Below are 12,103 nucleotides of genomic sequence, written 5' to 3'. Positions count from 1 at the left end.
TAAAGTATTGCTTTAAAAATGAAGCCAGAGAAACTTAAAAGTGACAATGAACAATCCACTTTACCCATAGGAAAGGCAGAGTTTAACAAGAGCTGTGAGGTCAGCATTGTAGGATACAGGGTGGAGTGTACTCACATATATTGCTGATAGAGCTATTAATTCATTATGTAATTTTAAAAAGCATATTGGTAACATTAATGAGATTAAAAACAATATTTACTTTTCAACCCAGTTTTTTTTAATTCTTGAGATTTGTTCCAGAAAAGCAAAATGTATAATGTATCCTTAGTAGCATAAATATTGAATACAAAAAAAAAAAAGTCTTTGAATGTTAGAGAAGTGCAGCACGTCAAGAGGTCTCTCTTATTTTGGCTTCTGAAGGAACCCAAATCTATTAGCAAATACTCTAGTCTGTTATTCATAAGAGATGCTTCAAGAAATTTAATAATACTATCTCAGCTCTAAAAAGAAAGCAGTGTGATTCAAGTCTAATACGTTTATTACTTGGCATCTCTGTGACCAACCAGATACCTGAAAGAAATAAGCTGTGGAAGGAAAGATATATTTCAGCTCAATTTCAAGGAGTTGCAGTCCATCTTACTAGGAAAGGCATCACAGAGTTCAGGGCAACAGGAGTGTAAGTCAGAAATTCTTCAGCCGGTGGCCTGAACTAAAGGGCCAAGCTATTGACCTTAAAAGGTCCAGCCACATTGACTGGCTCCAGCCAGGCAGAAGACTTCACCTCTTAAAGGCTCCAGACCCTTCCATAGTGTCAACAGATTGTGTCCAAGCACTCTGAATATGGCCTTGGCAGACATTGCAAATTCAAAACATAAATATGTAGTTACTCATAAAGTGTGCTATGTTTTCCACAGGCTAACTAGTACACAAAGATAAATAAGAATGTGTCCTGTTGACACATGAAGAAGATAGTCTTTTGTTAGGTGTCTATTTATTTTGATGGTGACTCTTAAAATGTACAGGTTGTCATCTAGTTTGTTGGCCACTAGATGGTGCACTTTACTAATTTATTACACTCAACCTAATTGAAATAGAATTTATAAAGTGATACTTGAGTTGATTGCTTAGAAATTAAAAAAAAAAAAAAATTTTTAAGTGACCCAAGATGCAGACAGTTTGGCAAGGTCTGGACCAGAACCCCAGCCTCCTGAACCCCGATTCCCTGCCATATTCATATGTGTGAAAAAAAAATAGTCAAAAACAAGCTACTATTGATAATGAGATTTTTTTCCAAAGCAGTAATAAATAAATACATGATATAATACCCTTAAAGAAGGCTTTATTATTGAACAACTTTTAAAAGTATTATACTAACATCTTCAGTTGTATAGAAATTTTTCTTTAGTGAGTCTCTTCAGTGAGTTTATAAAGAAATTTTTTGTAAAACTTATGCAGATCCCAGAAGTTCAAACCAGGCCAAAGAACAAATGCCAACAGGGAATTTAGTCCATTCAGAGTGGTTGTAAGTTGTGGAAAGCTGTGGTCAATTCCTTCCTTCCACCAGAGATCCACATGAGCATAGCTGTATGAGCATAGCTGTAGGTGAACACTGTTGGGGTCTGCATTCACTGCGTGTAGAAGACTAAGAGGAATAAGAAACCATCTCAGTAACATCCTCCCCATAGCAGCTCTAGAATGGGAAGGGTAAATGTAGGAGACTCTCTTCAGAAGAGACAGAAAATGCTGGCCTGTGTGGCTGGGTCAGCCAGTGAAGAGAGGGCTTAGGGTGAACGCTGTGCAGCCGTGGATTTCGACAACTCCGATTTACTCTCCAAGAGGTGAGGTACAAATGTGCTTAATTTTTGTCAGGTATTTTTGGAAGTGTACAAAAAAAATGTGCAAGATATTAATTGATTGCAAGAAGGTACAGCCAGGTCTGATGTTTGTGTCATCCCTTTAAGATATTGTGTCATGTTTTGCCAACTTGTAAGACATAACAAAATGAGTTTTGTGTAAGGCAACATTACCAAGTTAAACTTCAAAACAATGGTTACTTTCTTTGATTCAACATGACCGACAAATAGCAATTGCTGTTAAATGCTAAGTAATTATCCTTTTTATGTTTTTAATGTTAGGTACAAAAGTCAAGAAATAAGCAAGTACGAGAATTATTCTCTGAAGGCTTTAGCATTCATCATGCAGGGATGCTTCGGCAAGACAGGAGTTTGGTTGAAAACTTGTTTTCAAATGGGCACATCAAAGTCCTTGTCTGTACAGCCACCTTAGCCTGGGGTGTCAATCTTCCTGCGCATGCCGTTATTATTAAGGTAGGAGCTTATGTCCCTTTGCACATGGATTTATGTGCCTGTTAAAGCAAACCTCTGAATTGGTTTATTTAGAAAATATTGTGGTTTGTTTGTTTCTTTGCCTGTGAATGCTGTTTTAGCCAGAATTATTTCTCCAGTAAAAGTCTAGATCATATTACAGAATTTAGCTCTATCCCAGCTGATGAGGGGATTATTTAAAGTACACTTTTGAGATCTTTCCATATTTGCCCAATTTCAGGTTCCAGCTCTTCAGGATTATATGTGTGTGCTTATGTAAATTTTATTAACTTTTCCTCATCTAGGGAACACAAATATATGCTGCCAAAAGAGGCTCCTTTGTTGACCTTGGAATTTTAGATGTCATGCAGATATTTGGCCGAGCTGGACGACCACAATTTGACAAATTTGGGGAAGGAATCATTATAACAACACATGATAAACTCAGCCATTACCTCACTTTACTCACTCAACAAAACCCAATTGAGAGTCAGTTTCTGGAAAGCCTTGCAGATAACCTAAATGCAGAGGTAAGAACTGAGAAGTAAAAGGTTGGGGGAAATTGAATTGGTTGTTTACTTTTTAATATCATGAATATAGTGGTTAAAGGTGGACGAAAACTCCACAGTGCAGTGGCATCTGAGGAGGTACCAGTGTGGAAGAAGGGTTAGAAGGAGAAAATACATTGGGTGCCAGGCTGCCACAAAAAACCGTTTGTCTGTGAAAGCTCTGTCAGAGGTCAGAAAGATAGCTAAGTTTAGTTAAGTATAATTGGAGATTAGAAAAAAAAGGAATGAGGGCCAGGTAGTGGCCCATGGGGGTAAAGGTACTTGGCCCAAAGCTTAGAACCTGAGTTTGTTCTTCAGGACTCACATGGTAGAGGGGAAAAACCAACCACTGCACATTGTCTTCTGACCTCCAGTTGTGTGCCCTGGCACACATTTTGCATGCAGATACACCCTAAGAAGTGTTTTTAAGTGAAATGGGAAAGGTAGTGAAAGGCACTAGTTTCTCTTAACAAAATTACAGGATACTAAAAAAGATGAGATAAATTTTGACTCCAAATATAATTTATAATAGCTCAATTTTTATCCTTGTTGTTGACTATGATTGAATAGTTTAAATAACTAGGTATAAATAACTTGGATGACTCATGAGCATTTTCTTATTTTCTCATTCATCATGCCCAGGGATATCCTTAGATAGCTGTAACACTTCAAGATCACTAGGTTGATTTTTAAAAATAGTATTCAAACACAGATTCATTAAATTCTAAATCTATTCTGTTTGGTAGAGCTTAGATTTTGGGCATCTTAGATAAAATGTAGTAAGTTAAAATGAATATATCTCCTTGTGTTCATACTCTTATTTTCTTTCATGGTCTAGACTAAACATTTTTTAAAATGTCAGCAATAGTTTCTCTGACTTTTACAGTGCAAACAAGGTTGTTGTGCTTCCTGGTTTTTATGTCAACTTGACACAGGCTAGAGAGTCAGTTTGGAAGAGGGACTCTAAATTGAGAAACTGACCCCACCAAATTGGCCTGTGGGTAACCCTGTCTGTGGTGTGTGTTCTTGACAGATGACTGTTGTGGGAGGCCCAGCTCACTGTGGGTGGTGCCACTCCTAGTTTGATGGTCTTGAGCACTATAAAAAAGCAGGCTGAATAAGCTATGAGGAACAAGCCAGTACATAGCAGTCCACCTTGGCCTCTGCATCAGCTTTTGCCTCCACATTCCTGCCCTGAGTTCCTGGCCTAACTTCCCTGGATGATGGACTACAAGCTTAAGACGAAATAAACCCTTTTCTCCCTTCATTGCTATTAGTTATGGTATTTTATCACAGTAGTAGCAACCCCAATGAAGACATGTATCTATATAACTTCATTTTAAAGTAAATGGAGACTAAATTTTAGTCAGTTTATAACTATGGTCTTACACCACTTTTTAAGTAGTAAACCCATGTGCTGTTGTAAGTATACAGAAGATATAAACTGAGCCAAACACTGTTCTTATTCTTTAGAACAATAGAAAAGTGTAAGTGAAACTAGCCATTTCCTGAGAATCAAAGTAAACAAGACTCCATATATTCATCATTAACTACTTAGTCAATATGCCATTTTCAGAAACGTCACAAAACTATGAGCATAATTCCATTTATTTATGTTTAGGCATCCATACTTTGAAATTTTTAACCTTTATAATAAGGTATAGTCACTGCAAATTTTTTTTTTTAACCTTGGTCTACTGAAATACTTTCTTGTCAAATTTCCTGATAATAATACAACTTGAATGTGAAATTAAATTTGGTAAAGTGGAAATCAAATATGAATCAACTTATAGCATGAATTTGTGCTGTATTATTAAGGTCATGGATTTGTGTTCACATCTTTGTTAGGACTTGGAACTGGTAATGGTTAATGCAAAGAAAAATCAATTTAAATGAGAAAAATAATGTTTCTACTCATGGCTTTGACTTTACGAATATAATTTTAACTATTTAGAAAAAAGCCAAGTGTTTGACTTTTATTAACATGTTTTCAGAAGACATCACTATGCCTCTACTCTGTTATAGTAAGCCATTCTTTAAATCTAAGGTAATTTTCCTATATTCTAGAACTTATTCTTCAGAAGAATTCCATCCATCAAGAATATTGTACAGATACCCACTTATGTATAAAGGCCTCCCAGTATAACCGTGCTTTTCAGTCCACCTGATTACTCTCCAGCACAAGTCCTTTGCCTCAGAAAGACATTCCTCTCCCCTCAACACCTTCAATGTCCAGTTTTTCTTTTTTTTAGTTTCTTATTTAAATTTTTTACTTATAAAATAGTACTCTTAATTGATTTGTGAAAAATATATTAAATGCCTGTTCTACTTTGATATGTAACACATAGCACAGTTGATTTACTGATTTTTTTCATAGTCCTTTGATACTCAACCCTAAAATCTTTCTTCTAGTCTTAAAAGAAGTGGATGATGGGATAAATTTGATTATTTAGATTTTATATGGTTTTGACTAATTTCAAAACATGCATGTATTACAAATAATCAAAATATCCTTATATATTAAACTTTGATATATGGATTATGTATGAAGTGTTACTTAAGTCATACCTAAATTTCCAAATGTGGTGAATTATATTTTACTTAATGGATTTTATAGTGTTACTACATTATACACTAGTAATATTTTCATCATTCATACAGCCATTATTTGAAAATCATTGTTGAATGTGAGTCCACTATAAGGCATGGCTGTTGGGTTTATAGTAGCCATCCCAGTGGTTCTATGTTCCAACCTCATGCAGATGGACCTTCATGTGGCCAAGGACCATGTTTTTGTGCATATACCCTTGTACAGAACGTACAGGTTTACTGCTAACTTCTAAGATGAATGGACAAATTCTAAAGATACACTGTGACAAAGCTGTCACCAGGTGGCAGCTTATAGTTACAAGCAATTTTTTGTTTCTGTCATGAGGTGGCGATAAAAGACTAGCCTCAAAATACAGTGTATCGTGAAATAAACATGTATTTTTCTGTTTAATGTCTTTCCTTTATGTAGATGATTAGAAGATTTGCTTAAGCACATGAGTGATGCCTAGCTCCTCTTCTCTTTTCATCATATCAGAGGCAGCAACCTCAGGTTACTCACATTAATTTACTGATCAAGCTTATTTTATGTTTTATAAAATCTTCATTTCTTTTATTTTTAAAATAATGATATATAATGTTAAGGAAAATAGGTCATACTTCATATGACATTACACACACACACACGCACGCACGCACACACACATTTTAAACTAAAACAAGAAGAGTATTTTCTTGGGCCTAGTGTAGGAACGAAGCAGGCTGAACAATACCTAGAATACTGCCTATAACAAAATGTCTGGCATCATGTGGTTTTAAATAGCAGAGGGTGTATCTGATATCTGATTTTTAGTTATATCATTTATTTATATTTTTATTAATTTTACTAACTTTTCAAAGGAATATTTCAAGACAAAATGGATAAGGCACAGTGCCAACAACTGAACTTTTTAAAAGCCTTTTGAAGACAATGTAGGTTAATGAAGAAAAAAGAAAGTGAATGCTATAGGAGTTTTTCAAAAGTAAGTTTAAGTCAGCACTGCAGCTGGTGTGTAATACTTGGAGAATAATAATAATGGCGAGTTTCTGGCAAAATGATGAAGTAATTGTGAATGATAGAACTGGAGAGGGAAACAGGTTAATTGCTAACATAGCATGCCTTAACTGATACTCCTTATGCCATTATGCACACAATGTGCATTTGACATGTAATAAGATGTACATAGGGGTTTTTTATTTGTTTTGGTTTTGTGGATGGTCTTGCTGTACAGTAACTATTTAGCCCAGATTGGCTTGACTTACAGCCATCCTCCTAGTTCAGCCTCCAGAGGGCTGTAATTATAGACCTATACAACTGCTCCCAGTGAGTGCGTTTAATTCTTTACTTTTGTAGGGCTATAGGGCTATATGATATTTAATGGTTAAAGCAGTTATTAATTAGATCATAGATTGTATATAGAAACATGTAAGAATACAAATAATAGAAGATTTGGTTACACAAATATAGTTCAAACAAGTTTCATTTACCTATTCAGAATAGAAGCATTTCACTTCCCTCTCGACAGTATCACCGCATGCAGCACATGTCCTTGTGTGCTAAGCATACTCTCCACCCCTGGGCTATGTTACCAGCTCACCCACATAATATATCGGACAGAATTAGTTATATAAAATTAATGTTGTAAGAATGACGCAAATGTGAGGAGTTTTTGTTTACTGCAAATGCTAAAATGAATTTCTGTGTTTTGCCTCCTAAATTTATATAGAAATAAAGCAAATTGGAGTTTTAGTTTCTTTAATGTTAGAATCTTAGTCACTTTTTCCTGTTTTTTTTTTTCTCTTAAAATGTACTAATTTATAAAGAACACATCTCTTCTTATTTAATTCAGCTAACGATTTATAGAAAAACTACAGGTGGCAAGTTTCACACTTGGAACACTCTCCCAGAATGCACTATTGCTTCCTGTTGACCAGTTGGATAATGAAATACTTCTTCACAAACACAAAAGTATCTCATTGAAATTCTTTAATGTCATTGTCTAATAATTATTCTCTTTACACAGATCTCATATCAGCTGTATTTTTAAATCTTTGATTGTTGGTTTCTGTTGTGGAATAGAATAATTGTTTAACTATGAAAAGATGTGTTGCATTTGTTGCATTGCAGAGTATTTATTAAACTATGTAAAGATGTGTTGCATTTGTTGTATTGCAAAACAATGGCTTAACTATGTAAATAAATGTTACATTTGTTTGTGCTGCATTTGTTTAACTATGTAAACATGTGTTGCTGTTTCACCTTGCCTGCCTAAGCCACCTGATTGGTCTGCTAAAAAGCTGAATGGCCAATAGCTAGGCAGAGGAGGGATAGGTAGGAATGGCGGGCAGAGAGAAAAGGGGAGACAGCCAGCCAGATGCAGAGGAAACAGGAAAGAAAGATGGACAGTGTGTAGATGAGGTAAACGAGCCTTGGGCAGCACATAAATAAATAGAAATGGGTTAATTTAAGTTAAGGAAAAAAAGCTAGCTTGGAACAAGCCTAAACTAAGGCCAAACATTCATAATTAATAGTAAGTCGCCGTGTCATTATTTGGGTGCCAGAAGTCCAAGAAATCCTGCTACAGTGTCCTTAAATTAATACATAGAAAAATACATTAAAATGTCACATTGCACATTACTTTCTGAATGTAACCTAAAACATTCCTTTTTTTATTGTAGTCCACACTTAAAAATTATTTTCCTAATAATAAAAGCTCTCCTTCCTCTGTTGAGTGGGTTTTTCATCATTGGTGGTGTTCTCACTTGTTTGGCAAAGGAATCTTGTCACACTCTCACCCAAGCATGCAAGGCAGTTGTAGCCGCCATTATTGGCAGGTCATTTTTTAAGTATATGTATTAGTGTGTGTAAATATTTTTTCTCTCTGTAGAGCTAGTTACAAGTTTCTATTTTGCCCATTTGTGTGTCTATCACAGTGCTGAAGGCGTCTTTAGAGATAAAACCAGCTTCCCTTCTCTGATTTTGATAATAACTGCACAGAATCAGGGAAGTACATGCAAGCAGCAGTACTTTGTTACCATTATTTTAGTATACTTACATTAAACTTTTCAGACAGAAATAAATGAAACTAAAACAAGTTGAGTAGTGAACTGAGTAAGGAGAAAAATAACAAAATGAAAGTTCTTAATACTGTATTATTTAAAGTCCACACTTGGAAAAATAATCAAAAGCTATAAAATTGAAGAAATTCAGCTTTTAGACATCATTTCTAATGTACTATTTTCAATTAAATCAGGCAGCAGTGATGTTTAATAAATTGGAAAAATCATGCCTACTAGTTGTGCTTTTTTAAAAAATGCAGTACAATGACCCGTTTTCAGAATTTAATATCTGGCAAAAATAGTCTTTGCTATGATATTTATGTTTGTCTTTAATGCATTACTTTAATTTCTGCTTTTTTTTTTATTTGCAGATTGCTCTAGGAACAGTTACCACTGTCGAAGAAGCAGTGAAGTGGATAAGCTACACTTATCTGTATGTGCGGATGAGAGCAAATCCATTAGCATATGGCATCAGTCATAAGGCATACCAGGTAGAAGGCTCGTTTACGAGGAAGGGGGGAGGGTGCGTCGAGCCTTCTTTAGGGTTCTGGATCCTTTCATACTGTGAAAATAAATATTTGTCATTCTTACCTCATCTGAAAAACAGTTATAGACCTGGAAGAAAATTTTAGAGCTTTTAGTGTTTTTTCAGAAAACACCAAGGGAAATGAGGTTGACCCTGATAATTATATTACTCTCTTTAAATTTCTTTTACTGCTAATACTATTAACTTCCTATTTATGTTATGATCAAGTCATTTTAAGGTATATTACTATTTACTATTGGTATTTTCCTATGTTTATTTTTAAACTGATGTATTTAACTTGGGAATAAACTGGGCAGGAAGAAATTTATGGCCATGTTTTAATAATGACATATGTTATATATAATCTGTTCCTCTTATCAAGTCACTTTATCCCTATTCTGTAATTTTTAAGTGGTAGCAGTGATGAGTCATCATAATTCTTTGGAGGCCAGGATCACTTTCATGAATCAGTACATAGGCAGGCTGAGAATTGGATACACGTGGTAACAGCCTTTCCTATGAGCTTTATGTTTGTGTGGTCCATATGGCTTACAGACTCCATATGATTGTGTTTTTTCCTTAGAACTCTGCTTATATGCTGTAAGTGCTTCCTAATTACCGATCAAATCCTGTTGTGGTCTATTGAAAACATTAATACTGTCATCATGTGAACATTCATTTATGTCAAGTCAAAATTATCAAAAAAAAGTTGAATTTAACTCAAAATGTTTCTCCATTTACTGAATACACATATCTGATCTTGTTACTGAAGCCAATCTTGGGGCTTTTCTTTTGTTTTTCTTGTTCCTGTGCAGTAGATTTCATAAAATTTAAGATAGAAGTAACAACAAGGCTGCTCCTCTGAAATCTCTCAGTTTTCATATTTGGGTTTTTGCTAGAAAGGATTATTCCACTACCTTCCTTTCCTTCACTGAAGTGTTTGCTGAAGTTGATTCATTGCTAAATACAGGTGCACTATGACATCTACCATTATACGTAGTGACTAATATAACACTGGCTGTTCACATTACAGATACAAGTATTGTGAGAATAATTGAGGGCATTATGAAAGTTTTCTAAAGGGGTAAAACTAAGCATGGTACATACATGGCAGTTTGAATGAGAAGTGCTGTCCACAGGCTCCTTCTGTATTTGAACACTCTCTCTCATTTGGTGGTACTGTTTGGAAAAGCTGTATTACGGTGGTTCTCAACCTGTGGATTGCAACGTGGTAGAATGTCTTTTTCACGGGGCTCACATATCAGATATCCTACATATCAGATATCTACAGTATAGTTCATAACAGTAGCAAAATTATAGTTACAAAGTAACAACAAAAATAATTTTATGGTTGGAGATCACCATAACATGAGGAACTGTATTAAAGGGTGAGAGCATTAGGAAGATTGAGTGGTTTAATGCATAATTAATGGATTTGTAACATGTTATTAATGAGTGTTTTAGATGAACCCAATGCAGCCTGTCACAGTCAACAATCCATCTGCTGACATGGCTTCTAGCCTGTAGTGGGTACCCCTTTGCCTCGTTTTTCTGATTTTTAAAATATATTTTATCTCTAATGGAGACATAAGTTAAAATAAATAACAGCAGTATTAACACTTTACATTGTGAAGATGCTTTTTATACTTCTCTATTCCATTAAAGGTCTTATATTCCCTCATTGCTCATAACTAAAGAGGAATCTTAGAGACTTTGTATGTGTTCATGTATAAGTATGTATGTGGATGCACATAAATACATACAGCATAGCAATAAGAGTAATTTCTCAGCCAGGTGGTGGCAGTGCATGCCTTTAATCTCAGCACTTGGGAAGCAGAGACAGGCAGACCTGTGAGTTCAAGGCCAGCCTGGTTTACAAAGTGTTTTCTGGAACAGCCAGAGCTATTACACAGAGAAACACTGTCTCGTAAAACCAAAAAGAAAAAGACTAATTTTTCAGATATTGGGTTAAATTTCATAATTTCTGCTTATAAAAAGATTAACCACATGCCTGTAAACCCAGCTCCCAAAATGCCAAAGAGAATTATGATGGGGAGGCATCCTAGACTACATTGTGAAACCATCTCAAAAAAAAAAGAAGGCCTCAAAGATACCTTTAAAAGATAATTCATTCTTCTCTCCCTCCCTCTTTCTCTCTCTATATAAATATTCATATATATTTCATAACACATATTATACTTCAAGAAATTATATCGTCTTTCATAGAGAGATCTATCAATCTAACCATAAATAATAGATCTATGATATATAACAACCTAAAACATTACTTGTTATACGTGAATATGATGTATATGAATCTATGTATAAATATATGATGAGACTATAATACACATGAATTTACTTACAAAGAAATAAAAATCTATGCACCAATATATTTAAAAAAATCAAAAGCAACAACAAAGAATATTTTGTAATAGGTTCCATACTGTATAAAATTGGCCAATTTCCTTTTATTCTTTGTTTCTGTTGCTGTTACTCTAAGCAAAATTTTCCCATCAACAATTGTAAAAATGCATGGCCATTTATTCAAGAAGAATTGAACTACTTTTCAAAGAATAATGTGCAGTTATTTTTGTGGATCTTGACTGGGGAAAGCACTCTCACTACCATATCTCCATGGAATACTAATACTAGTACTCAGGAAATAGTAATAGGGCTCTCATTTTAAATCCCTTTTCATTTTAGCATTAGAAAGAAATAATTTTTATGTCTAATCTAATTTATTATCATGGATATTACAGATCTATTTTAGATTCTAGAATATTGAAGAGAATGTGCAGATTGATAACATCAGTGATTTTTAAACTTTATGTAGTACATGAAATTTTTCTAATTTTTTCTTTAAATATTAAAATCTACATATATACATACATATGTAAAAGAAATGAAATCAGTATGTTGAAAAGACATACACACTCCTGTGTTCATGGTAGCAAATTTCACACTACCCAAGAAGTGATCACAACCCATGTGTCCATTAGTTGATGGTTGGACAAGGAAAATGTGTTCCTTACATACAGTGAATAGTATTTAGTAGTTTAAAAAAAATGTAATTCTGTAATTTGTGACAACATAGA

The 12,103-nt window shown here is 34.5% G+C and overlaps 1 protein-coding gene across 1 annotated transcript in view; it reads left to right on the top strand.

Moving 5' to 3' along the window:
- Window positions 1–12,103, top strand: part of Ascc3 (activating signal cointegrator 1 complex subunit 3) — a 323,710-nt gene that overhangs the window by 154,598 nt on the left and 157,009 nt on the right. The window contains exons 15-17 of the mRNA XM_006983742.4: window positions 2,097–2,288; window positions 2,591–2,815; window positions 8,851–8,970. Coding sequence (XP_006983804.1) covers window positions 2,097–2,288; window positions 2,591–2,815; window positions 8,851–8,970 — 537 coding nt within the window. The remainder of the gene's footprint in view (window positions 1–2,096; window positions 2,289–2,590; window positions 2,816–8,850; window positions 8,971–12,103) is intronic.

Source organism: Peromyscus maniculatus, chromosome 16 (assembly GCF_049852395.1).
Source record: "Peromyscus maniculatus bairdii isolate BWxNUB_F1_BW_parent chromosome 16, HU_Pman_BW_mat_3.1, whole genome shotgun sequence".
NCBI classification, from domain to species: Eukaryota; Metazoa; Chordata; class Mammalia; order Rodentia; family Cricetidae; genus Peromyscus; species Peromyscus maniculatus.
The sequence above is the reverse complement of the archived record's forward strand: the minus strand, read 5'-3'. Positions and strand labels throughout refer to the sequence as shown.